We start from the raw sequence: 25,620 nt of genomic DNA on the forward strand, positions 1-25,620 counted from the left end.
ATCTTGAGCTCCCCGTTTCAGCTAGACTGGGTGAGTAGCAAGCCTGTGTCCCCTCCCTCCTTCTGCTGGTGTTACAGACGCGCACTACCACAAAAGTGCCTGGCTGTGTGTAGGTGCTGGGATCTGAACTCAGGTCCTCATGCTTGCACAGCGTGCACTTTGCTCATCTTCCCAGGACCCCAAAGCACGTAAACAAGTGAAACAAAACAACAACAAACCCAGCAAGTGTTTCATCAATACTTGCACTCAGCAGTCAGGACTCCATAGATTTTAAAACCACAGTCTTTCAAGATGAAGAGTCTTAGTGTGCGGTTGATGAGATGGTTCGGCAGGTAAAAGACTGGCTGTGTGATGCCAGTGACTGACCCACATGGAGGTGAGAGGAGAAAAATAAACTCTCTGAGGTTGTCCTCTGACTTCCACAGGCGTGCTGTGCCATGTGTGTGTCTTTGTGCACACACACACTTAAAAACTAAAAAAGAACCTTAATATATGCATAATATCTAACTATTTCTATCTCAGTTTATTTAACTGCAAAAACACTGTGGTCTTAGTAGGTGCCCAACAGAGTAAATGAAACAAAAAATTTAGTTACAAATATTTACACGAATCAAACAATACATTATAGAAATCATATATTCTTATGTTCGTCTCTGAAGTGAGTCAATATATAACAAATAATACCTTGGCTTTTGGGGTAGCTTTAATTGTCCAAATGCAATCAACTGCTTGGCCAGGCTTTGTTTTTTCTTCTTGTTCTACCTGGCTAGAACGTATTATTCCATCAGCTCCTGAGAGCTCAAACTGGCAATCTAGAAAAAAAAAAAAGATACTCAAAGAAAAATAAAACTAATAAAAAACATCATAGGAAGAAAGAGGTAATATACTAAACCTGGGATGGGATTTAAAATACCTCCAAGGTAAGTAAAGTCTGGATCTGTAACAGAAAAGAGAAAAAAAGCCATTGGTACTGAGCTTCTTTCAGACCTAACTGACGGCCAAAGCTTTACTACACAACATCGTAAGAGACACTTTCATTGACAGATACTGCGCATCACTAGTCATCTGTGAGAATGCTATGGTGTTGACATTTACTGAAAATCTGTACACTTTTGATTCCATTATGTATGCTTTATGTTACTGAAAATATTAACTGTCAAATGTAACGGTCCACTAACATATGGACAGATAAATAAAATATGGTCTATTTAATACAATGGAATACTATTTAGCCTTAAAAGGAATACATTTCCTTTGTGCTGAGCTATAGTAAATGTTTTCTAAAACATCTGCTTCAGTGGGTAGTGGTGATAATTGCAAAATAAGATAAATATATCCAATGCTAATGACTTATAAATAGCTCCTATTTAATCAGTCAAATGTTCTTTTTAAAAATATTGCATATATGCCTCAACAATTATTTCTAAGTTAAAAGAGAAACCACAAATACAAGACTGTATATGTACTCTGGAAAACCTAATTTACGTACATGGTTAAATCCAAGTAAGAGGACACTCAATTTTTATTAACACTCTTTAATTGAAGATACTTTAGAAAATTACCAAATTACATATTGTTAAGTGGAGAAATAAACTATTAGCTTAATTTCAAATACATTTCAGTGATTGTTCTTTTTATTATTTATTTATTTATATTTATTTATTTATTTATTTGTTTATTTATTTATTTATTTTTCTGAAAAAGGGTTTCTCTGTGCAGCTTTGCGCCTTTTCCTGGAACTCACTTGGTAGCCCAGGCTGGCCTTGAGCTCACAGAGATCCACCTGGCTCTGCCTACCAAGTGCTGGGATTAAAGGGTGAGCCACCACTGCACGGCGATTGTTCTTTTTAAACTAACAATAAATTTATCCTTGTTTAAAGAGTCAACTAGTAGACACCAGCTCTTCTGCAAAAAGTATCAAAGCATAATTAAAATCTTAAACTGTACTAGAAAAAAAGCTATAAGATCTTTTTGGAAAATTAATCAGAATTATTTTTCATTTCTTTCTTTTCAAAAATTTTTATTTATTTATTCATTCATTTATTTATTTATTTATTTATTTATTTATTTTAGACAGAGAGTCTCTTCATAGCCCTGTCTGTCCTGGAACTCACTATGTAGACCAGGCTGGTCTTGAACTCACAAGAGATCTACCATGCTACTATAATGTATATAGGCTGGCCTTAAACTAACTATGTAGTGTGCAACTGGAAATATGCCTATAAATAACAACAAAATAAACACAGCTGTATTTCAGTCCATTATGTATCCCATATTCATTGTTATGAGTTTGTTTTAGAAGTTTAGAGATACAACTGGGGATTCCTGTCTACAGTAAAAAGGAAATATGACACAATATAAAAAATAACCTAGGAACTCAATCTAGTTCTGAATTTGCTACTGCACAGAAAAGTACTTAATTCCTAAGCTTTCTCATCTATAAAACAGGGTATTATGTAATGTTGATGACATTTCCATTAGTGTAAAATTTAATATAATGAAGGAGTACCACAAGCCCTGTAAAGCACAAAGATAAAATATTCCAGAAATTCCAAGCATTTTTAACTATAAACTGTATAAAAAGAACAAAACAAAACTACTCTTGTTCAAAGTGAGTGTCTTTACATATAAAGTTGGCTGACTTAGTTACTGTGTGTGTGTGTGTGTGTGTGTGTGTGTGTGTGTGTGTGTGTACACAATTTACAGAAGTCAGTTCTCTCCTGCCACCTGGTGGGAGTCTGGGGATTACATTCAGGTTGCCAGGCTCACGTGCAAATGCTTCTTTCTACCTGATGAGCTATCTTTCCAGCCCTAAATTTGGTTATTTAAAAAATATTTTTAAAAAAAGAATATTAAAAGTTGTGTATGTATGTAGAGGCCAGATGTCCACTTGGGTATCTTCCTCTATCATGCTCCACTTTTTTATTTTATTTTAGTTAGGAACAGGATCTCTCATTGAACTCAACGATTCTCTCACAGAACCTAGAGTCTGAAGTTTTTGGCAGGACGAGTGGATCTACTAGGTCTCTGCTTCCCAGTGCTGTGGTTCAGGTGTGTGCAACCACACAGTCTTTCATTTTTATGTAGTTTCTTTTACATGGGAGTGCATGTACACAGCAAGCAGTTTAACCACTGGAACATCTTCCCAGATCCTGAAAAACATGTTTTATTGTCGATTTCTTTTGTTTCAAAACTCTAAACTTGTAAAGATGTGAATCATATATAAGATTTTGTAGTGGCATTTTATGACACTAAAGGGATTACTTCAGTTAATTTAGAATGTAAACATTAAATATATGACCTATGTAAACAAATAGCTTATTTTGTTACAAATAACTGGTTCTCAAGCTTCTGTGAACAAATTTATAGGGCAGAATATCCTGTGAATCACCTCCTCAGTTATCTTTCTTAATTTCTTACATTTTGAGAAAAACAAGTTACTGCATTTCAGTTGTAATAAATTCCAAATAAAACGTATCACATTAACTATGGTTTTTGAGACAACGTCTTATGTACAGCCCAGGCTGTCCTCAAATGTACTCTCTTCCTTTCTCAACCTCCTGAGTAGCTGGGATCATAAGTGTGTGGCACCATTATAGGCATGCCAACCTTTTTTTTTTTTTTTTTTGGTGTACTGTTCAGTGATTTTAGTGCATGGACACAGTTGTTCAACAATCACTTTTTTATTTTCAAAAATAGTTTTCATCATCAAAAGCTGAGTCTGTGCTCACTAAAGTGCTAACTTTCTACTATCTATTTCCGTGAATTTGCCTTCTTGATGTCAGAACACAGACCAAGAACGGAGTTGTGTGAGAATTCTGAGTGCTTGTGAGAAACTCCAAGGAAACAAGATAAGAAGAGTTCTGCCCTCAGTTTCTTTAAAACACACAATTGTTCTTGGAATGTGTTTTTGTGTTCTTCACAGGTATAGCAGATAGGAGTGAGCTTACTTCAGCTGTTGTTATTCATGTGCCTCTATGGAAAAGCACGTTTTTGCATGTGTTACTTGTCCTTGTGATTGAGGATCTTATTCATGTGATTCTTCTTAACCCTCAGAGTATAAATTGTCTGATACTCTGAGTAAAGTTGGCTATTGTACGAGGCTTTAGTACACCTTATTTTTAGGAACCTGCTTTCCCAGGTTCATGCCACCAACTAGAGTGGTAAACAACTTTAGAAAACTTAACAATTGGACAGATACAATATATGCCTTTTGTTTCTAAATAATTTTCCTTAGCACATATCACAATTCATCTTGGAGCCGACATGAGAGAACTGATTCCTACAAGTTGTCTACTAACCTCTATGTACCGTGGTAACATATACACATACACAATAAATGCAACATAACACACACACACACACACACACACACACACACACACACACTATCACCTATTAAGCCATAGAAAAACGTCATGTTCATATAGTTAAGTGAAAGAAGTCAACCTGAAGAATCAACATACTGAATGATCCCAACCATACATGACATGGAAATGAGAAACCAATAGAGAGGCCAGTGGTTGCCAGCAGTTTAGGGGGAGGAAGGATGTACAGTGAGTGGAGCATAGAAAATTTTTAGGCAGTGAAACTGCTTTGTGTAACAGTGGATATATGCTATTTATCAAACTCATTGGACATATAATATCAAGGGTGAACTATAATGTAAGCTAAAGACTTAGGAAAATTATGATGTGCCCATGTTGGTTTATTGATTGCACCAAATATACCACTCTTTTGGCAAGTTGTGGATACAGAGGAGTGGAGGGGTGCATCTGATAACTACTTCCTGCTAAGTTTTGCTGTGATCCTAAAACTGTTATTAAAGTCCATTAGATGAATTTTACTGTTAGAAAATACTGTCCTTTCAGTATTAGACAGATGATACTGACGCAAAAACTTCTATAATGCTTATTCAGATAAAAAGTAGTTTGATTTTTAAGGGAAAAAAACCCTGGTAATAGAGTTGTATGCATAGCATGACCAATTTTGTAAAAGCAAACTGAATAAAGAAATCCATCTTAAGAGGTAACTACCAAATTGTTATCAATGATTTTAAACATAAAGTGACAGGATTATAATTAGTCTCATTGGTGTATTTTTTAATTAAATTTCCTCCATAAAAAACAAAAAAGAAAAGATTATACACTTGCTGCACAAGGTTGTCATTTCCTTCTGTCATGTCTGTAAACTCCTTGGGCACAATAACATACCGATTTCTGTGTTTCTACATTAGAGTGTATGTACTTTACATAAATAGCATTTGATCAGTGTTCTTACTTACAAGGTGTGGGTAAGACCATGCAGTAGGCTGACAGTGGAGTAGTGCCCAGATAGATCCACATCCAAATCCTCATGAATTTTACTTTAAATGGTTATAAAAAGACTATTATGGCCAGGCGGTGGTGATGTACACCTTTAATCCCAGTACTCGAGAGGCAGAGGCAGGAGGATCTTTGTGAGTTCGAGGCCAGCCTGGTCTACCAAGTGAGATCCAGGAAAGGTGCAAAGCTACACAGAGAAACCCTGTCTTGAAAAAAAAAGAGTATTATATTACAACATAAATCAATAAGAATTTTAAGACGACTGGGTCTAAACAGATTATCGATTAATAGCACTTGGTGCTTTTTGCAGGGAGAATTGGAGTTCTGTTCTCAGAATTCAGAGGGAAGTTCACAACCACCTGTAACTAGCTTCAGGGGACATGATGCTATCTCTGGCCTCTGTGGGCACCCTGGGCATAAGTGCATGAAGACAGAGACAGAGGACAGACAGACACACAGACACACACACAAAATAAAAAATGCACAGATAACTAAAAAAGTAAAAGAATTTTAAGAAAAGCTGTGAAGTCAGAAGTTAGAGCATTATGTCACAATTGCAGAAATGCCAGGATAGTCTTCCAGGCAACGGAAGAGATAAAGAACAGATCTAACTGTGAGTGATGGTGCACACCTTTAATCTCAGCAGAGGCAGACAGAATTGGAGGCTGGCATGAGATCTACATAGAGAGTTTAAGGATAGCTTAGGGCTACATAGAGAGACTGTCTCAACTTCCCACATGCACTACCAAACAAAACAAGATTCAGTTCTTAGAGAGAGTGAGGCTTTACTGGAATTTTTGGCTTCCAGAACAGAACAACTTGTATTTCTCTTTCCTTAATTAAGTTAGCAAATCTGTATTAATTAGTGATGTCAGTCCCAGGAAATGAATCCAGAAGGTATTACTACTTTACTATTGCAAAGTCTCAGGCACAACTTTATGGTAGAGAAAAGACTCAAACCTAGACCTAGCCCTCTTAAATGTAGGTGCAGTATTAATTCTATTGTTAAGTAGTTTCTAAAGTATTTATGCGTGGTTAATAAGTGCAATTAAAAATATCTGCTTTTGTGGGAATTGTGAAAAGACAATGGATTGAATTATTTAAAAATATATATTTATTTTGATGTTGTTGGTCTTAGATGTGTGCCCTAAAATATATTTAAGAAGAAAATGCAACGTTGCCTGGCCGATCACAGGACTGGTCTGGGACGTGTGGTCTATTGCTCCCTATTTTAAACAGTTTTACTTGTTCCTAGACTGATTTTCTCTTGACTTTGACAGTTTCTTTAGTCTTATCTGATTACCTTGATCAAATTATCCTTTTCTAACCTTAAGATTCTAAAATTAGTGATATATTCATTTCATTTATTTAAAAGTAACTTTTTTTTTAAGGACACTTAATTTGTTACCTGGGATGAATGAGTATTTTGCTCGAAATCCTAGTCCTTCAAGTTCTTCATCAGAACTAAATTTAATCCACATGAATCTTCCTGTTGACCTAATTAATGCAGGGCTTTTCATGCCACAGTAACGGTCTATAAGAGGAGAGAAGCCAAATGGTCCATCTCGAACTTCCACGTGATCAAAGCGACATTCAAATGATGGCTCTATATAATAGCGTTCATCAAAAGTCAGCTCTATTCGTTGACGAGGAGCAGCTATAAAGTAAGAGCAACCAAACAGGGCAGCATGAATAAGCCACACCAGAATGGGCCCAGATGAGACAAGCAAATCAATCACTTCAGTGCTTCACATCTGAGAATCTCACTGAGAACTATGTATGCAAAAGCCCTAAGAAAAACTCTTTCATTGCAATAATCATGCCATGTTGTAGAATTACAGTAACATTTCCCTAAGGTATTTTCCTGTGGTATGTCATTTATTAAATTAGTTAATATACTTGGTTGACTAAAAGGAGAGGAGGTGGAAGGCTAATTCTTGCTTACTTCATAAAAAGTAAGTGTACCATATGTGATACAGAGAAAAACAAATGATCTCAACATGAATTTGCCAGTGAACTTACATTCTTTATCAGGGAAGTTTCTCATACAGTGATGCACTTAATTGAACTATACTTTAAACAATTATGAATTCCTATTAAAATTTAGATATCATTTTGTTAATGTATTTGACATTTACAATATTTATCTTTATTATAATTCAAACACATTTAAATTTTGTTCAAACTGGTTTAAGCAGGGCTTTCAGCTAATGCCCTCAGTTTTACAGTGAAGTAAAAGTTTATGCAAGAAAAGACAGAGATTTGTCAAATACCTTCCAAAATATAGATACACTCCTTGTTTGGTGGATATGAGTCAGGATAATTTGGTGAAGCAAAATGACCTCCATTGCTGGTTCGAACCCAAATGCCACACTGAGTTGCAGGAATGTGCTTGATCCCAATATTTTGTCCATCTTGAACAGAATTTTAAATATCATTACAGCAAAACTTAACAAGCATTATTTTCTTTCCCCCAACACCCTAAACAACTGCCTACCCTGTTGCATATATGACTTCATAAGAACCACTGCCAAATGTGGTATGACCAGCTGAGTACAGCAGAGGTTTGAGGAGGCTATTATATATAATATACACTATATAAATGTAATATATACACGTATTTTGAAAGCTTGACAGTAGAGGATAAGTTTGCCACAACATGCACCTGCCACCAAGCCTGACAACCAGTTTGATTCTCGGAAGCCATATAGTGGAAGGAGAGAACCTGCAAGCTGTCCTCTGACCTCCACATTCAGGAGCAGTGGCACATTTCTTTGATGAAGGTAAAGCAGGATTAATGGACTGGGGACAACTAGGTGCAGCTGAGGGTGGAAATAGCAACTTGAAAATTGAGAAGCTGGTGAATGTTAACGAATTCAATGACAGTCCCAGGTTTTTCCCACTTGACTCCTGAAGTAACAGAGACTCTGACAGGAAACAGAGATTTATTTTTTGGGAATTCCATCTCTAAGAAAGGGTTAACCATATAGCTCAGAGAGTCCCAAATGTCAGTTCAAATCCAAGATGAGAGCCATGGCAAACACATCCTACCCACACCTACAGACAACTCATGATCAGCATTTTAGTGCACCTGTTAAAATATTAAGTACATATGCAAGGACAACCAGGAATTTGAAAAAAGCTTCTAGTATGAAAAATGGGTTGGAACACATGGAATAAAGCAACTCTGAGTAAATAAAGCCTATGCAAAAAAATGAAAATAAACAATAAACCCAAGTTATCAAACAACCAGTAACAATAGGGTTTCATGCAATTTTCCCAGAGACAGAAAAGCAAATATATTCATAAAGAAAAAGAAATACTTTCTTGAAAAAGAAATAGAAGCAATCTTCACCAAACAGAGAAAACCAAAGAGTGAGAAAGTTTAGAGCAGAGGTCCGACGTTTGTAGGTGTGTGTTAAGTTTTCCTGGACCATATCAATGCCTTTCAATGCTCATTTTGTTTGATTTTACACAACAAAAGAACTGGGTCAGTTTCAGGGATAGGCTGATAGAGGCCTAAATATTTATTGGCTCTTTCCATAAAGTTTTGTAATTCTTAGTTTATGGAATAAAAATTGAGTAAGTCTCCCCAGATTAAAACAAAAATGTGTGAAAATATACAGAAATTAAATTTATATTTAATTCATTATATTGAATTTCATAATAAACCCACCACTTTGCATGTTAACTTAAAAAAACAGTAATAAAAACCCAAGAAAGCTGTAAGGAAACAACAGGGAATCCCAAAAAACCTAGAGAAAACGAAGGAATTTTTTTATTATTAATTATTTTCTCTGCCTGATCAGTTCCCCTCCCTCTTCCTTCTCCTTCCAGTCCCTCCCCTCAACCCCCCCCCCCATCCACTCCCTCTCCCTTCCTGAAGGAGGAAATTTAAAAAATTGAACAAAAAAAATTCCTAAACCTAATAACAAAATTTGTATTGAAAAACTTTGATGAGTGGTCTAAATCGTGAATGCTGATTTTTGCACCTATCTATCTATCTATCTATCTATCTATCTATCTATCTATCTATCTATCTATGTAAGACAGGTATTGAAAAGTTGTTCAGGCCAGATCAGGTCAGCTTTGAATTTGTGATCCTCCTGCCTCAACCTCACAAGTGGCTTGGATTAAAGGCTTGGACCACAGCCTGGTTCTGAATGTTGATTTGACCAGAATTGTGATGCAATTATATCTACAAGGATGGTCCAACAGGAAAGAATGTGAATGCTTATAATGTGTAAGGGAGTGAACAGTAGGTATATAAATGAACTAAACTCTCATGTTTATTTTATGTTGAGAAGTCAGATGTTGTTGGAAATTGAAATGACCAAAATGCAGCAGCTATTTAAAGTATGCTAATTAAAGATTCTGAAAATTAAAAAAAAAAAAAAGAAGTAGCTATTTTTGGTTTAAGATGATTTAGAGCAGTGATACTCAATCTTCCTAAAGCTTCAATCCTTTAATACAATTCCTTGTGTTATGATGACCCTTAACCATAAATTTCTTCTCTTCTCTTCTCTTTTCTTGGCTGGCCTCCAACTCAGAGATCCATCTGCCTCTGCCTCCTGAGTGCTGGGATTATAGGAGTTCACCACCACCACCCGGCCATAAAATTACTTTCATTGCTAATTCATAACTGTAATTTGCTAGTTATGAATCATAATGTAAATACCTTTTGGAGATACAGGCTTGACAGAGGGGTCTCGACTCACAGGTTGAGAAAAAACTGGTTTAGAGAGTTAAAAGCTCATGCTTTGCAAGATGATGGCATGACTTCAGTCTCCATAACTCAGGAAGTGGTAGGAGAGAACCCACTTGCCAAAGTTGTCCTGCCCTACAGATGTGTACTGTAGCATATCTGTCTATCTTTCCCCAGACAAAATAAAAAAAAAAAAGTTTAAAATAGTAGTGGTTTTCATTAAGCAGAAAATAGGAAGAATAGAATGAAAAGTGATTTTTCTCCCAATTGTTCAGTATACGTTGATTTCTTTTATCATGTGAATGTATACTTTAATGAGAATAAAAAATAAAGTTGTATAGAACATGTACTAAACTTTGACATGGAAATTTGATAATAGAAAAAAAAATCATATTAGCTAATCTTCTTCAAAGCCAGACAATACAATAGGACCAAAGGGCTTTGAAGACTGAACTGAAAGACTCTGCTTGTTCACACTAGAAAAGACATTTTATTTTTCTTAGTGATAAAACTGTAAATTTTGTTTAAATTTTGGATATAATTAAGTGTATTAAAAGATGCTGGCTTTTGAAAAGTTGATCAGAGTAAGCTGTGTAGACAAGCTAGTAGCTGATTCTGGTTAAGTTGAGTTCTATAGGCTGATAGAAAGCTTTAGGTCATTACAATAATCAAGAGGAATGTGTTGGTTAGCATTTTTTGTCAACTAAGCTAGGGTCATCTAAGAGGGCACCTCAGTTGAAAAAAAATGCCCCTAGAAGATTGGCCTAAGGGCAAGTCTGTGGGCATTTTCTTGACTAATGGTTGATGTGGGATGATCCAGCCCACTGTGGGTAGGGCCACCATGGGCAGCTGGTCCTGGGTACTGTAAGAAAGTAGGTTGATCAAGACTCAACAGCACTCCTCCAGGGCCTCTGCTTCAGTTTTTGTAACCAGGATCCTGCCCTGCCTCCTGCTCTGACTTCCCTTGATGATGAACTGTGATGTGAAATTGTAAGCCAAATAAATACTTTCCTCTTCCAAGCTGTTTTTGGTCATGGTATTTTTTTTTTTTAATCACAGTAATAGAGAGCAAACCAAGACAAAGTATTATGAAATAGAATTCAAGTTATAATTCTTTCAAACTGCCTGAACATACCATGGACCTGTCCATACTTTACCTTGGGTCTTTTGGGCCACAGCAATCCCTTCCACTACAAGTACTGTTACTAGCAACACTAGAGAAAGAACAGAAAAGAATAGTTAAAAAGTTGAATTTATATTACATTTTACTAAGTCTATAAGGAAAATCTGATTACAATAAAAGATTAATAACTAAAATCACCTTTTTTTAGATGGGTATTGTTATGGATGCCAAGCTGGCTTTGTACTCAAATCTGCCTTCCTTTATTTCCCAATGCTAGGATTATAAACATGAGCTACTACATTTGGCTTAAAATCACCATTTCTTACCAATATTCATACTGAGTCTTTGAAATCCTAAGTCTTATATCCTTGGGCTGGTGAGCGAGCTGGCTATTGGATAGAGGTGCTCGCCACTGAGCCTGATGACCTGAGTTTGATGTCCGGAATCTATATGGTGGGAGGATGACTCCTGAAAGTTGTCCTCTGACCTCCCCTGAGTACCATGGTGGGAATGTGTAAAAGCTTGAACATGCCCACACACATATTCACAATGTAGATAAACGAATGCTATATTCTGATTTACTATTTGACCCTTAAAACAACCAAAGAAAAGATGTGACTGTATATAAGAACTAATAAATACCATGTAGCATTTAAAACATTTTTTTTCAATATGAAAACAAGCCCACATATCTGTGCTGTGCAGGATTTTGCTAAGCCTCACTACTTCATTGACTCCACCTGAAGTGTGTTTATGCTGTGCAGTGTTTTATGCCAAAGCTCAACTGGATCATCTGACTTCTAGAAGTCAACTGAAACTGCTACTGTGCATCACTCTGCTGCGGTCTCCCTGTAAACAGGAAGCTGTATTTAGACACTAGAGCTATTTCACTCTTTGCCCTGAATATTTGAGACCCAACCAACAATATATTTTGTGTGTGTGTGTTTTGGAGATTTCAAAGACATTTTTTATGAATGGTATCTTCTTTCATTCAGTGGAAAATGTACTACTAGCCTACTCCAAACTACTGTGTGACTGAAGTAGGTATTCATATAGTCAATAGCAAGTATCTCCTTCTGTTGAAGGAAAAGGTATGGCTAGAGAATTCAGCAAAGTGCCTAAGAGTATTGATTTCAGGAAATATAGGAGCTTAAGTTTTTGTTTTAGACAACTGTACTAGTTGTGAGGCCTTTTAAAGCTTATTTTACTTATTTGCAAAATCAGGAAGATGTACTAATATCATGGAACCAGTCTCAATGGTGTGCATATCATATCATATGTACTAAGCATTCTACTAAATAAATGGTAGATATTAGGACAATTAGCATCTTCCTAGAATCAACTGTCAAAGACTACCTGTAACACAGGTGAAAACAAAGGTTTACAGACTGCCTAATGGAAACATGGAGAGGGGAACTGATATCCATTCTTCTGGAGATAAAAGAGCAGAATGAGGAAAACATCTGGAAGTGAGGTATATTCTGACAGACCTAATTGGACTTGAACCCTTGAGGAAGAAATATGGTGGCTTAGCAGGTTGGGAAAAAGGCAGGATAAGTCTGGAGAGTAAAAACTCTTAAATACCATATTGATGGACTTGGACTTTCAATTACAATACAAAAAAATCACTGTAGACTTCTGTTTGTTTGTTTATTGTGGTGTTAGGGGATGAACCCACAGCCTTGTGCATGCTAGCCAAGTGCAGATACATTTCTAGTTCCTCACTATAGGTTTTTATTTTTTAATTTAATTTAATTTGTCTGTTTGTTTGTTTTGTAGACAAGATTTTACTACATAGTCTTGGCTGGCCTGGAACTGTTAAGTAGACCACGCTGGCCTAGAATTCAGAGCTCTGTTTGCCCCTGAATTCAGAGATCTGCTGGAATTAAAGGTATGCACCACCACACCTGGTCTCTCACTATTGATTTTTAAACTAAGAGAGTGTATAACTGCTTCTAAGTTTCAGACCAACACTCCTAATGGTTGTGTGGAGGCTAAACTTATAAAAAGATCATTTGAGAAGTAAAGTAATGACGATGTATTGCAGCAGAGATGTGACTGTGGAACTGCAAGGGAGAGACTAATGACAAGATCAAGACACAGAATGAACTGCAATTTATAGCTTACAAGATGTTAGGGAGAAGGAAATAGAGTGATTGAAGACTGTGCCAAATGAGAGAGAGCGAGAGCGAGCGAGTAACAGCACAAGTTTATTTAATAGCATACCTTCAGTATCTATTAACAAGGCCGTCGATGCTACAAAGATATAGTTCTTGTCAGTTAGTTTACATCTTAAGATCTAAGTATTTGATCTCTTCATTTTTGGTTTCTTGAATCCTTATTAACCTTTGTCTCCTTTCAACTACATTAATTGCCTTTTCCTTTTTAAGGACTTTTTTTTATGAATGGTGCTTTCTTTCATTCAGTGGAAAACATACTACCAGCCTTCCCCAAACTACTGTGCAACCTGGAATAAGTATTGGACTTAAAATTAGAGGAAAAAAAAACCCACTGTAGGCTTTTGTTTGTTTGATTAAAGATCCCATGTTAGAATGAAAAATCTTTTTTTTTCTTTTAAATTTCCATTTTTGGTGTTGTGGGACATGTCTTTAATCCCAGAACTAAAGAGGCAGAGAGGGTCTCAGTGAGTTCTAGGACAACTATGGCTACATGGTGAGATCCTATCTCAAAATAAAATAAAATACTTCCCATCTTTATATTGGAACTGAATCAGAGGAACAGAACCTGGAACTTAACAGCAACCACAAAAAAATTAGAAGATTTATGATTAAAAAACAAAACAAACCCACAATCCCCAAACATTAGGAATTTGAAATCCAGCAAATAAAACATCAATTTATGTGAGCTATCCTATCAGAGGAAGCTATTTCCCATGGTGCATCACCCAGATGACACACAACTGTCTAAAAATTTTTTTGTTCACGATCCTTCCCTTCCAGAATCACAGGTATAACTATTTATCAGTTTTCAAATTTATAAGTCATAGTTTTAAAGCAAGTGCCACAAAACCAGCAGACAGGTTAAGAAATCAACAAACAGGGCTGCAGAGCTAGCTTGGGGGTTAACAGCTCATAATGCTCTTGCAGAGGACCTGGGTTAAGTTCCCAGCATGCACATGGTGGCTCAAAATGATCTGTAACTCCAGTTCCAGTGGATCTGATGCTATTTTCTAGCCTTCAAGGGGACCAGGAACACATGTGATACACATACATAAATGCAGGTAAAACATTCACACATATAAAATAAAAATAAATAATCTTAAAAAAAAAAAGAAATCAACAAACAGAAGCAGGACACCAATAGTAAAACTATGATTAAAAAAATAAAGTGTATCAGAAAATTAAAAAAATTAGTAGGTAATAAACACTCATAAAATAAAATTTAAAAACAAATGGTTCTGGGATTGTATATTAATCATAGAAATAGTTGGCAGCAGTGGTGGCACATACCTTTAATCCCAACACTCAGGAGGCAGAAGCAAGCATATTTCTGTGAGTTTCAGGTCAGTCTGGTCTACCAGAGTGAGTTAGTTCCAGGACAGCCAGGGCTACACAGAGAAACCCTGTCTTGAAAAACAAAAAAAAACCCCCTAAAACCAAACCAAACCAAAAATAAATTCCAGATTTGGGTGTGTGTGTGTGTGAATTTTAACAAAGACAGAAATAAATGTTATTTTGCACATTTTATTAAAATATATAATATACATATTTATTTTATATATACATGGGGAAAATGGTTATAATACCATCAGCAATATGTGCCAAAATGTAAAACCAAAAAATTCAGCTTTATTAATTTTAAACTATGTAGATTTGGGGTTGTAGTGATGGCTCAGAGGTTAAGAGCTGTCACTGTTCTTCCAGAAGACCCAATATTGCAGCATTCAAAGCCAGTGACTCAAAACTGCCTATAACTACAGCACTAGGAGATCCCACATCTTTTTACAGCTTCCTCGGACATCTGCACATAAATGGCATACATTCTCTCTCTGTCTCTCTCATAACACTCACTCTAATAAATATTTAAATAAAAATACAGTTCTTAATGAAAACAAAAAATATTGCTAGGAAAAATTTTAAGGCAAAAAGAGACTTTCATCACAGTTTGCAAACTGGGGAGACAGAACCATTGGTATAAACTATTAGTGTGATCCAAAGGAACAAAGAAGCCTTGGTTTAAATAAAGTTCCTGTCCAAGTTCTCATGCTGGCCGAAGTGATCAGTACTGTCTGCTGATATCTAAAGTTTAAGGCTAATTGTGGTGGTAAACATGTGGTGGTGTACACCTTATGGTAGTTTGAATGTACCTGGCTCCCATAAACTCATAGGGAGTGGTACTATTAGGAGGCATGGCTTTGTTGGAGTAGGTGTGGCCTTGTTAGAGGAAGTGTGTCACTATGAAGTGGGTTTTGAGGTTTCATATATGCTCAAGCCATGCTCAGTGAGACAGACCACTTCCTGCCACCTGTGAGTCAAGATGTAAAAAACCTCAGCTCATTCTCTAGCATCATGTCTGCCTGTATATTGCCTTGCTTCTTGCCATGATGATAATGGACTAAACCTCTGAACTGTAAGCCAGTCCCAATTAAATGTTTTTCTTTATTAGAGTTGCTATGGTCATAGTGTCTTGTCACAGCAATTGAAACCCTAAGACACACCTGTAACCCAAGTATTCAAGAGGCAAAGACAGGATTTTTCTGAGTTCCACGTCAGCCTGGTCTACATAGTGAGTTCTACACCATCTAGGGCTTGAGTGAGACTCTCTCTTAAAACCAAACCACCAAACAAAACAAAGCATAGATTACACTAGGTCATATGGCTTATTGGTTAGGTTTGTTTATCTGACAGCTGAAATAGGAATATGACTAGGCATGGGACCCATAAAGTTTAGCTTGTCATTTCTCCATGAAAAAGTACATATGTGACACTAACCCACCCCTCCATCAGCAAATTGTTACCAGACTTAATTTTTATTGTAGCTAGTCACCTGACCCTTTTCTTGGCGCCAGCTGCTGGTGAGGGCATCTAGAAACCCGTTAGATCTCTAAAATCTCTTGGTTAATTGGATTCTGGTATCTTGTTGGGATGAATCCAAAGTCTTAAAGGTTTTTAACATTACCCTGATTCTGGTGAGTGTCTCTTTGTAGTAGCTGTTAAAACAGGTTTTGTTCCTCTTAAAGAGAAGTCAAATGTCATTGCTAGTATGAAGAGAATCATTGAAAGTGGTGGGGCAGAATACAAGAAGTAATCAGTGCCAATTAAGACACTTTTAGAGATTTAGCCAACTTTAAGAGTTTGAAAATTTCCAATTCAATCTGCACAAAGTATCCAGGTACAATTTGAGGTACATAGAACAGAACTGCCACTGCCACATACAACAAGGTCTATTATTTAGGAGTATATGAGCACAGGAGTCCAAAAAGCTCTGATGGGGCCTACAAGTCTTGGGCAGTGGACTAGTGACTGTGTTCACAGCACAGGAGGGGCCAGTGCGATGATTGGGTCAAAGTACTTTCCAAATAAGGCTAAATTCAATCCCCAGAACAGACTCCTTAGAGTTGTCCTCTGATCTCCATTTGTATGTTGTATGCATGTACAACACACACCCAGTAATAAAAATTTAAAAACCCAGAACAGTAAAAGTTTCCAATTATGTATTCATTCTAGGTGGTACCAATTCCTAACAAAGATCCCAGTATTCTTCCATGTCTAGACCAACCACAAGGATAACTCCTCCCAATAAATCATACCCTTAGGAATGCCCACAGCTGTTATCCTTATAATGAAGGGTTGGCATCAGGGTAATCACCTCTAAAATAATTTTAAAAAGCCTCTTTCTATAGTGTGTTATTTGGGCTTGGAATAACAGTCTATTTGTAAGGTGGTAAAAGGCATAGCCAGATATCCAAGAGGGTAGGTACATCCAATCTCTGTCAAGGCCTGTTCGCATAGCACAAATGAAAATAATTCCAGCAGGGGCACAAATGAGCTCTGACATATTTTTTAGGTTAAGATGACTTTCAGTGGATAGGGAGGTAAGAAGAAAGGAACACGAAGTCAGTGAGGAAGACACCCATGCAGTAATTCATTTGGCTTGTGGCTTGTGATAGGAGGGGGTAGGTTTTCCAGATGACCAGTCCAAGTGAGAAGGTTCTTGTTGGTAACAATGGAGTTTAGCTTTATAAGCAGCTTTTTTTTTTTTTAGATCTGCTGAAGATACAAAGTTAAATCTTGAGGCAGGTAAAAAGTTAAGGTAGAGACTTCACAGATATTAAGCAGAGTCATTCCTGAAAGGCTTCAGGACATGACCCTGTAGAACAGGCCTTGGTGAAGTTGACACAACAGAGAATTATTAGGTTATTCATACCAAGGGCTTCATTAGGGGTGTGACGGCATATCCAGTATTCCATTAAGTTTCTGTTTATGGCCAAGACCTGGGGGGTAGATAATGGTGATCTGTGCAGAGCAGTAGGAATGGCTAGGATAGCCAGAGCAATAACAAAAATCAGTATTGTATTTCAATGTCAAAGAAGCTGAGTGGGGAAAACGTAAGGATCAGGGAGATGCTAGAGCAGTGGTTTTCAGCCTTCTTGGCGCTGCAATCCTTTAATATATGTTGTGGTGACCCCCCCACCAGAAAATTATTTTGTTGCTACTTCAAAACTGTAATTTTGCTGCTGTTATGAATCCTATGAATCTGATGTGCAGGATATCTAATGTGTAACCCGCAGTGCGTTGTGACCCACAGGTTAAGAACCACTATGCTAGAGGTTGTTTATGAATTCCTGTCAGGGCGGATCAAATGAGTCTAGGTAGTGAAGACCTTTAGAGAAGAGTGTTAGCAAAAGGGTTAAAGAACTGGAATGGATGTCAGTCAAAGTGATAAAGAGACACTGGTGTTATACAACTATGAAGGAAGAAAATAGTATCTCATGGGGAAATAGTGTAATGAAAAACCGCAAGTTTTCAGCTAGATGCAAATTCATTTGGAAGCTGTACTGTTCTTGTGCTGGTTCTTGGGAGAAGCTCCTTTCTCAGATGTTATCTTATTTCTTTTGAAATGTAAGCTTCTTTTTTAACTTGATTTTGATACTAGTGGCAGGAGCTGAGGTCCATTAGCTGACAGTGGAGGGTCAGGAAATCTTTGTAAATGGTACAACCCTCGAAAACGAACCCCTATGCCAATACCCTTTAATTTAGCTGTACACAGGTTGGAAAAAAGCTTCCATAGAGGGAAAGATAAAGGTTAGTTAACAGTACTTGAAGGAGTCCCTTCAGTAGGACTAGAAGGAACCTAAGCTAGTATCATTTCTAATATACTCTCCAGGCTTTAGGATGTAAGAGTGAGCTTTGTATACCAAGGGCATGCAGTTGAAGGAATCTTTAACAAAGGTAAGCAGGACACTGTAGGATGTCAAGCAGCAATGCACATATCCTCTAATGAGCACAGGCTGTTAAGTACTTTGTGTAGCACTTAGATGCTAAGTGCATTGGGCAGCCAGTAATGATCTCAAAAGAAGATAAAAATGTCTTCCCGTGGGAGTGGAGGGTTGGGGGGTGCTAACAGAAGGGCCTTGGATAATGGCAGACTGAATATCTCACTATTCTCATGTCTTACATATACTAGAGACTGGGATATAAACAAGGAGATATGAGAGGCTGATCTACATTTGATACTTGTCTAGTATATGTCTTTCATCACAGTCTAGGGATTCTCCGGTGAATATTTTCCAGGTTCTGAACTAGTGTAGAAAGCTTCAACTCAAGATGAAAACATGCCAGCCATAACCAACACACACTAGTATCCTGTGAAGTGGTACAGTTAATAAACCGTGTCAGACTTTGTATGGACCATTAGACAGTTGGAGATGCTGAACAGAGTTGCTTCCAGGGTTGTACAGGGACATATTTACAGAGTCAATATACCTCATAAGCAGTGATGAGGGCTCATAATATGAATGCCATTTCTAGAATCAGAACAAAGTTAAAATTAATGTGAGAAGATGCATTAATCCCCAAAATAGTCTTTATCAAATGATGTCCTGTGTGTCCCATCCCAACATTTTTCCACTCCTGGCCATGGCTGATCTTTTTAGTTGGTGGCACAAACCTAGGGTTGAGGAGGACACTGGGCAGCTTACAGAGGCATTGACATTAATAAGCTTGCTTCTTGAAAGACAGCCATTTGAAGTTCATGTACTTTATTTTGTTTGAATTCTTGGAACCTGAGTGACATGAGCAGGTAAGGATATGGTCCTTACTTTCACTGGTTGACCTTCAGGAAGTAAAACTCTTCTGGGCTTCCAGAGCACACCTAGCACACATATGACCCCCAACATGTATCTACTGTCTGTATAAAGGTTTCTATAGCCCAGTGAATGGGAGCTCTAGCCTTAGAAAAGAGTCTGAATTCTATAACCTTGTCAAAGGAAACTGTAGCAAAAACTGATTTGATAGTGACTACTGGATCATCTGAGATAAAATCTTTTACAAACTAATTGTTGTATGTACTCCACAAAGGAGTTTCTTGTTCATCTAGTAAGAGGGAAGTTGATGAGTTAGGGTAAAAAAAAGTCAGGAGGGACATGTAGCTGGAGAGCTTCTCTCTGGGTCCCGCCAGGCCCCGGCAGTCCCGCATCCCACTTATAAAACAAATACACAGACGCTTAAATTATTTAAACTGTTTGGCCTAATGGCTCAGGCTTCTAGCTAGCTGTTCTTATATCTTAAATTAACCCACTTCTATTAATCTGTAAGTTGTCATGTGGCTCGTGGCTTACCGGTATCTTAAACATCTTCTCATGGCGGTGGCTAGCAGTGTCTCTGCCTCAGCCTTCCACTTCCCAGAATTCTCCTCTCTCTTTGTCCTGCCTATACTTCCTGTCTGGCTACTGGCCAATCAGAGTTTTATTTATTAACCAATCATCCACAGCAGGGACACGACAGTCTGGGAAAGGAAGCACTAGCAGAACCTAACCTGTTCTAACAAGTGACAGAAGATGAGGTGAGGAGGAAAAGACTTTCATAGGTGGGCTGCTAGCAGAGGCATTAGTATAGTGAGAGCTGAAAATAGCTTCAAGAGAGGGAGGGACACAGATGAAAGAAGATCCCATGATAACTGTTCAGTGAGGCAGTAACCTCATACAGACAGGAACACAGTCTTTGGGCCAGTAGGTTTAGCTGTTGTCTGTACTGACCCCAGTGGTCTGTTTTACCTTTCTAGAGCTGAGGTAGGATTCTTGGTGTCTTCCTTTCCCATACATAAATATGTGAAAAGGGAGAATGTAACTGGGGTGTCTCAAAGTGTCTCAATTACTTCCTGATATCCTCAAAGAACCGTTTTCCATTGTAGAACCACTAAATATGGTAAAGACGAGAATTTTTCAGTAAATTGTACAGAGATTAGAACACCAAAGAAACAAGTCCTAAAAATCCTCAGAGTTGTCTTTTAGTGCAGGGAAGAAGAGACGTTAAATGTTTTGAGGGCTGTAAAGATAAGATTGCAGCATGAATCTTAAAAGTTCTTATTAATAAAATCAAACCAAGCCAGGTATTGGGGTGAATGCTGGAAAATCAGAGAAACAGAACAAGCCACAGCTACCTCACTTCGACAGCTTCTCAGCTGGTCTTGTTTCCTCAGACTGCAAGCTTCTGAGTCTTCATCCAGAATGGAACTCAGCTGAACTGTTGCTAGAAGCCTAAAAGCTTAATCAGCCAAATGCTTCTAGTTTCTGCTCTTCACACCTTATATATCTTTCCTTTCTACTATCACTTCCTGGGATTAAAGGTGTGAGTCACCATGCCTGGCTGTTTCTAATGTGACCTTGAACTCACAGAGATCCAGACATCTCTGCCTACCAAATGCTAGGATTAAAGGCGTGTGCTACCATTGCCTAATCTCTATGTTTAATATTGTGGCTGTCCTGTTCTCTGACCCCAGATAAGTTTATTATTGTGCACAATATTTTGGGGAATACAACACTACCACATAAGATCCAGATCTTTAGGCATCAAGAGTGAACTCCCAAACGTGAGAGAGGTTTGACAGAATTGGAGTCCTTACACCTTCTAGAGGACAGGCTATGACAGTGGAGGCTTTCAGCACAGGGTTCTTGGGATGAGGCATGTAAAAATTGATTATCCTAATATTGAAGAAAAATGAAACCATATTAGAAGGATATATTAGCTAAGACATTGTGAATTACCGAAAAGAATTAAGTGGGACTTTCCGTATAGCTTCCCAGGTAGACTGCTGATCCTTTTGTGTTAAAGTAGAGAGGTGTAGTGGGTAGCCATCCCAGCATTGGCCTGGAAGTTCCAACATTCATTGAGGCTTCGGTAATGGTCACGCCCACAAGGTGGGGCGGAGGAAGGAAGCAGAAGACCCAGGATCGAGAGGAGGTCTCTCTTGGTTCTGGGACCCTGGACGCTGGAGGTAGACCGAGCAGAGTTTTCCAGAGAACACTGCCGGACTGTGCCATACCTTTGCCAGACCCTACAACCTATCCATTCATTTGTAAGTTACCCCACAAAATAAACCTCCCTTTTAACTACATGGAGTGGCCTTAATAATTTCACCGATAGAGAGGTATTGGCTATGAGGATGTATTGAAAAAAGCACCACAGAAGCCAATGGCTTCTCAGGGAAACACTGAACAATAAAGTACAAAGGCAAGAAATCACTGGCTGTTAAGGAATAACTATTTTGTTGACAGCTATTAGATATTGAAGAAATCTCCATCCTTTTTCCATTAGGCTAGTAGACAGGTAGGATAAAACTACTGTAAGTGCAGATAGAGTGAACACATTTCTTATGCGTGAAATCATCCACTATGAGTTGTATGGCAACAAAGACCTAATGACTATTGCTCAACACTGGTGAGAAATTTTTAGGATCCAACTGGATTTTAACCGGAGATGCTGAATGGATTTGACCAACATTAGTACTGGAATGAGTCCAGAGGTTCTTAGTCAATCTACTGGAACATAGGTAGGTGTGGCAGTATTAGAACCTGGCTTTCTGGTGGGATTAATTATATTACTGTTTCTCCCTTTGGGAAGAAAGAGCTTAATTTTGTGTCCACAAAATTTCTCCCTAAAATCTACACAGGGGTTGTACCAATCAGTAAGCAGTATAGCAACTTTCCAGTATAGGAGAGAGCATTATTAGAAAGAAAAAGGTTGAGATTTGGAAACTGTCACAGATTGGGTAACAATCTCAACCATCTGGGGGAACTTGGAACTCTGGGGAAGAGACAAGAGGGTGTCAAGGTTAATAAGAAACAGATTATCCCATGTGTTGTGGTTTGAATGAGAATGGCCCTTGAATGTTTGGTTTCCAGATAGTGGTCTGTTTGGGATGTGTGGCCTTATTAGTAGAGTTTTGTCACTGGAGGTGGGCTGTGAGGTTTCAAAACCCATACCAGGCTCAGTCTTACTCTCTCTTGCTTGAAGCTTGTGGATCAGAATGTACTGCACTAACACCATGCCTTCCACCACACTCCCTACCATGATGATCACAGGCTAACCCTCTGAAACTATTAAGGAGGTCCCCGATTAAATGCTTCCTTCTCTAAGTTGTCTTGGTCACTGTGTCTTTTCACAGAAGCAGAACAGTAACTAAAACACCATGTCCAACAGTGAATTGATTAGCTGCTGTGGTCGTTTTTTTTTTTTTTGTAACCATGACAAATACCCGAGGAACAAAGTAAGATTTACTCTAGCTCACAGTTTCGATGATTTTAGTCCTAAGTAGCCTGCTTCACTGCTTTTGGACTGAGGGTGCATGCAATGGTAGAGAGGTGTGGTAGAGTAGAATCGCTCATCTCATAACAGCCAGGAAGCAGATAGAGCAGAGGAAGGGGCTCAGACAAGATATATCCCTCAAAGGCAAACCCCAGTGGCCTCCTTCCTCCAACCATGCACTATTTTGCCAATAGCCCTTTCAGAATAAGCACATCAAACAATTGACTTGTTGATAAAGCAAAATACACTTTATTTTTGTGTGTACATGTGCATGTGTAAGCTAGAGGGGTTGATGTCAGGTGTCTTCCTCCATCACTCTCTACTACTACATACACATACATACATACACACACATATACAATTCTTTGGTAACTTCATATATGCACAAACTGAATTTTGAGTCATTTTAAAACCCCCTATTACCCCCTCAAACAGTCACATATAATCCATTGCTGAATTCTGAAATCCTGGTTCTCTCAATAAGCCTCCTCCTACTGTGATGTCTTTTATTTATTTTGACCCACTGAGGTTAATTATTATTGTTTGTAAAGGCACGAGTAGGGGTTACTGTGTTAAACTGCCTTCTACATACTTACATTTATACCCATGGCTTAGTGCTGCTCTCAGCCTTTACTAGAGAAGCTTCATTTTGAAGTGAGTGAATGGTCAAGAATGAAACAACTCACTGATGCAGTGGTTCACAACTGGTCAAACTAGAAAATAAGCAACTGTGGAATGTTTGCATCTAAACAGGGCATCTACATCATCCCCTCCAAAGAATAGAAAAGTCAGCTGGGCGGTGGTGGCGCACACCTTTAGTCCCAGTACTCGAGAGGCAGAGCCAGGAGGATCTCTGTGAGTTCAAGGCCAGCCTGGGCTACCAAGTGAGTTCCTGGAAAGGCTACCGAGTAAGTTTGATCCACCATGACAGGAAATCATAAACCTCTAGCATAGTGGTTCTCAACCTGTGGGTCACAACCCTCTGCGGGTTGCACATTAGATATCCTGCATATCAGATTCATATGATTCATAACAGCAGCAAAATTACAGTTTTGAAGTAGCAACAAAACTACACAGAGAGACCCTGTCTCGGAAAACAACAACAACAACAACAACAACAACAAGAATAGACAAGTCTAAGGTCAGGAAAGAGTGTTGTGAAACAGTATCCTCTGGACATGACATGGCTACTGTACTCATGAACTCACCACAGCTGTGGTTATCTGCACAAGACTGAGCCCATCATCACTTCATCGTGCATGGCAGAAGGGTTCATGAGGACCTACCTCTTACTGAGGGACTCTGAGCAGTTACTGGTGCTGAGTGGGGAACAACATTTTCTTCAGTGGTATAGCTTATCACTAGATAAGGTGTCTACCTTACTTTTTGAGAGAAGGTTTCTCAATGAATCTGGAGCCGATCAATTTAATTAGAGTGGCTGGCTAGCACTTTCCAGAGCCAGGGATACAGGTATACTCCACTGTGCCTTATATTGCAAGCATAGTACTCTCTGAACCATCCCATCAGCCCCTGGTTTTATATCCAAACCACAGTACTGGTTTATCATCAATTTTAGTATTTAATTTGCCTAGTTGGTTTTAAGTAAGAAAAATGGACCATGGAACCTTCCTAGTTTTGCTTGAAGGTTAGGAGTAAAGTAGTTTTTATCATGGTTTAACTGACTGTATTTGAAGCAACTGCTTGGAAAACAGTCAGTTTATAGAACCCAAACAGAAAATCAAAACCAGTTCTTTTGACTGATCTGTGGAGGCCATTGGTAGTTTTTAACTGGAGAGTCCTTAATTTGTTTTCTCCTAGAAAAGGCTTGAGTGGTTTTATGCTTATCCTTTTTAATAGAGTTTTGGTTGGCTAAGAGGGTGTTTCATGGGGGTGCCATGCTGCTCTACTGAAATCCTGTTGTTTGACCAGGTGTTGAAGGCTTCTGAATCTAGCGAAAGATCAAGTCAAATAAGTTTATGGTCTCTTCACAATTCTATAACTAAGTTTTGACAAAAAGTGTGTTCCAATACAACAGGGCTGGCTTTCTAGGAATGTCTTACATTAAGAATGACTTTTAGCTGGTGGTGGTGGTGGTGGTGGTGGTTGTGGTGGTGGGTGAATTATCAAATCTTCAAGAGACTCTGCCATTAAGCAACTAGCTTCCATTCCTGAACCTGTCGTCCATTTCCTACAAACATGAAGCGATAAAATGTATTTGGAATTCAGGACAATCAGTTTGAAGGACTAAGAAAATTTTGAGAATTGCTGAACACCCCAGGCAATTAGTATAAAGAATGTCAGCTATATACATCTAGCTCTAGTTATTTGGATATTAAAGGGTGCAATTAAAAAAAGGAGTCAGTGACTGGACAAAAAAGTAGGGGAATTAGGAACAGAAAATTAAGGGCAGCCTGGAGAAGAGGGGGATGTGTGAAGAAGGGAGTGGAAAGTAGAGAGCAGGTGGCTGGGAAAGCAGAAACAATGGCAGCTATATTTGCATTAGTAGCACTGATGATTTTAACTTTGTTGTTAAGTGTTTAATTTCTTAGTTAAACTTGCTGAGTTTTGGTTTAAAATTATTCTGAGATGCCGGGCGGTGGTGGCGCATGCCTTTAATCCCAGCATTCGGGAGGCAGAGGCAGGCGGATCTCTGTGAGTTTGAGGCCAGCCTGGTCTCCAATGCGAGTTCCAGGAAAGGCGCAA

General features: G+C 38.2%; 1 protein-coding gene across 2 annotated transcripts in view; it reads right to left on the reverse strand.

Moving 5' to 3' along the window:
* Neto2 (neuropilin and tolloid like 2) overlaps nt 1-25,620 on the reverse strand; it is a 70,966-nt gene that overhangs the window by 37,849 nt on the left and 7,497 nt on the right. The window contains exons 2-6 of one of the 2 annotated variants that reach the window (XM_036187108.1): nt 11,187-11,243; nt 7,598-7,738; nt 6,733-6,981; nt 914-937; nt 685-812 (exon numbers count right to left, since the gene is read on the reverse strand). In XM_036187108.1, coding sequence (XP_036043001.1) covers nt 685-812; nt 914-937; nt 6,733-6,981; nt 7,598-7,738; nt 11,187-11,243 — 599 coding nt within the window. Of the gene's footprint in view, nt 1-684; nt 813-892; nt 938-6,732; nt 6,982-7,597; nt 7,739-11,186; nt 11,244-25,620 lie in introns of both variants that reach the window. The other variant, XM_036187107.1, reaches the window with a different exon arrangement.

The sequence above is a fragment of the Onychomys torridus genome, chromosome 5 (genome assembly GCF_903995425.1).
Source record: "Onychomys torridus chromosome 5, mOncTor1.1, whole genome shotgun sequence".
In the NCBI taxonomy this organism is placed as follows: domain Eukaryota; kingdom Metazoa; phylum Chordata; class Mammalia; order Rodentia; family Cricetidae; genus Onychomys; species Onychomys torridus.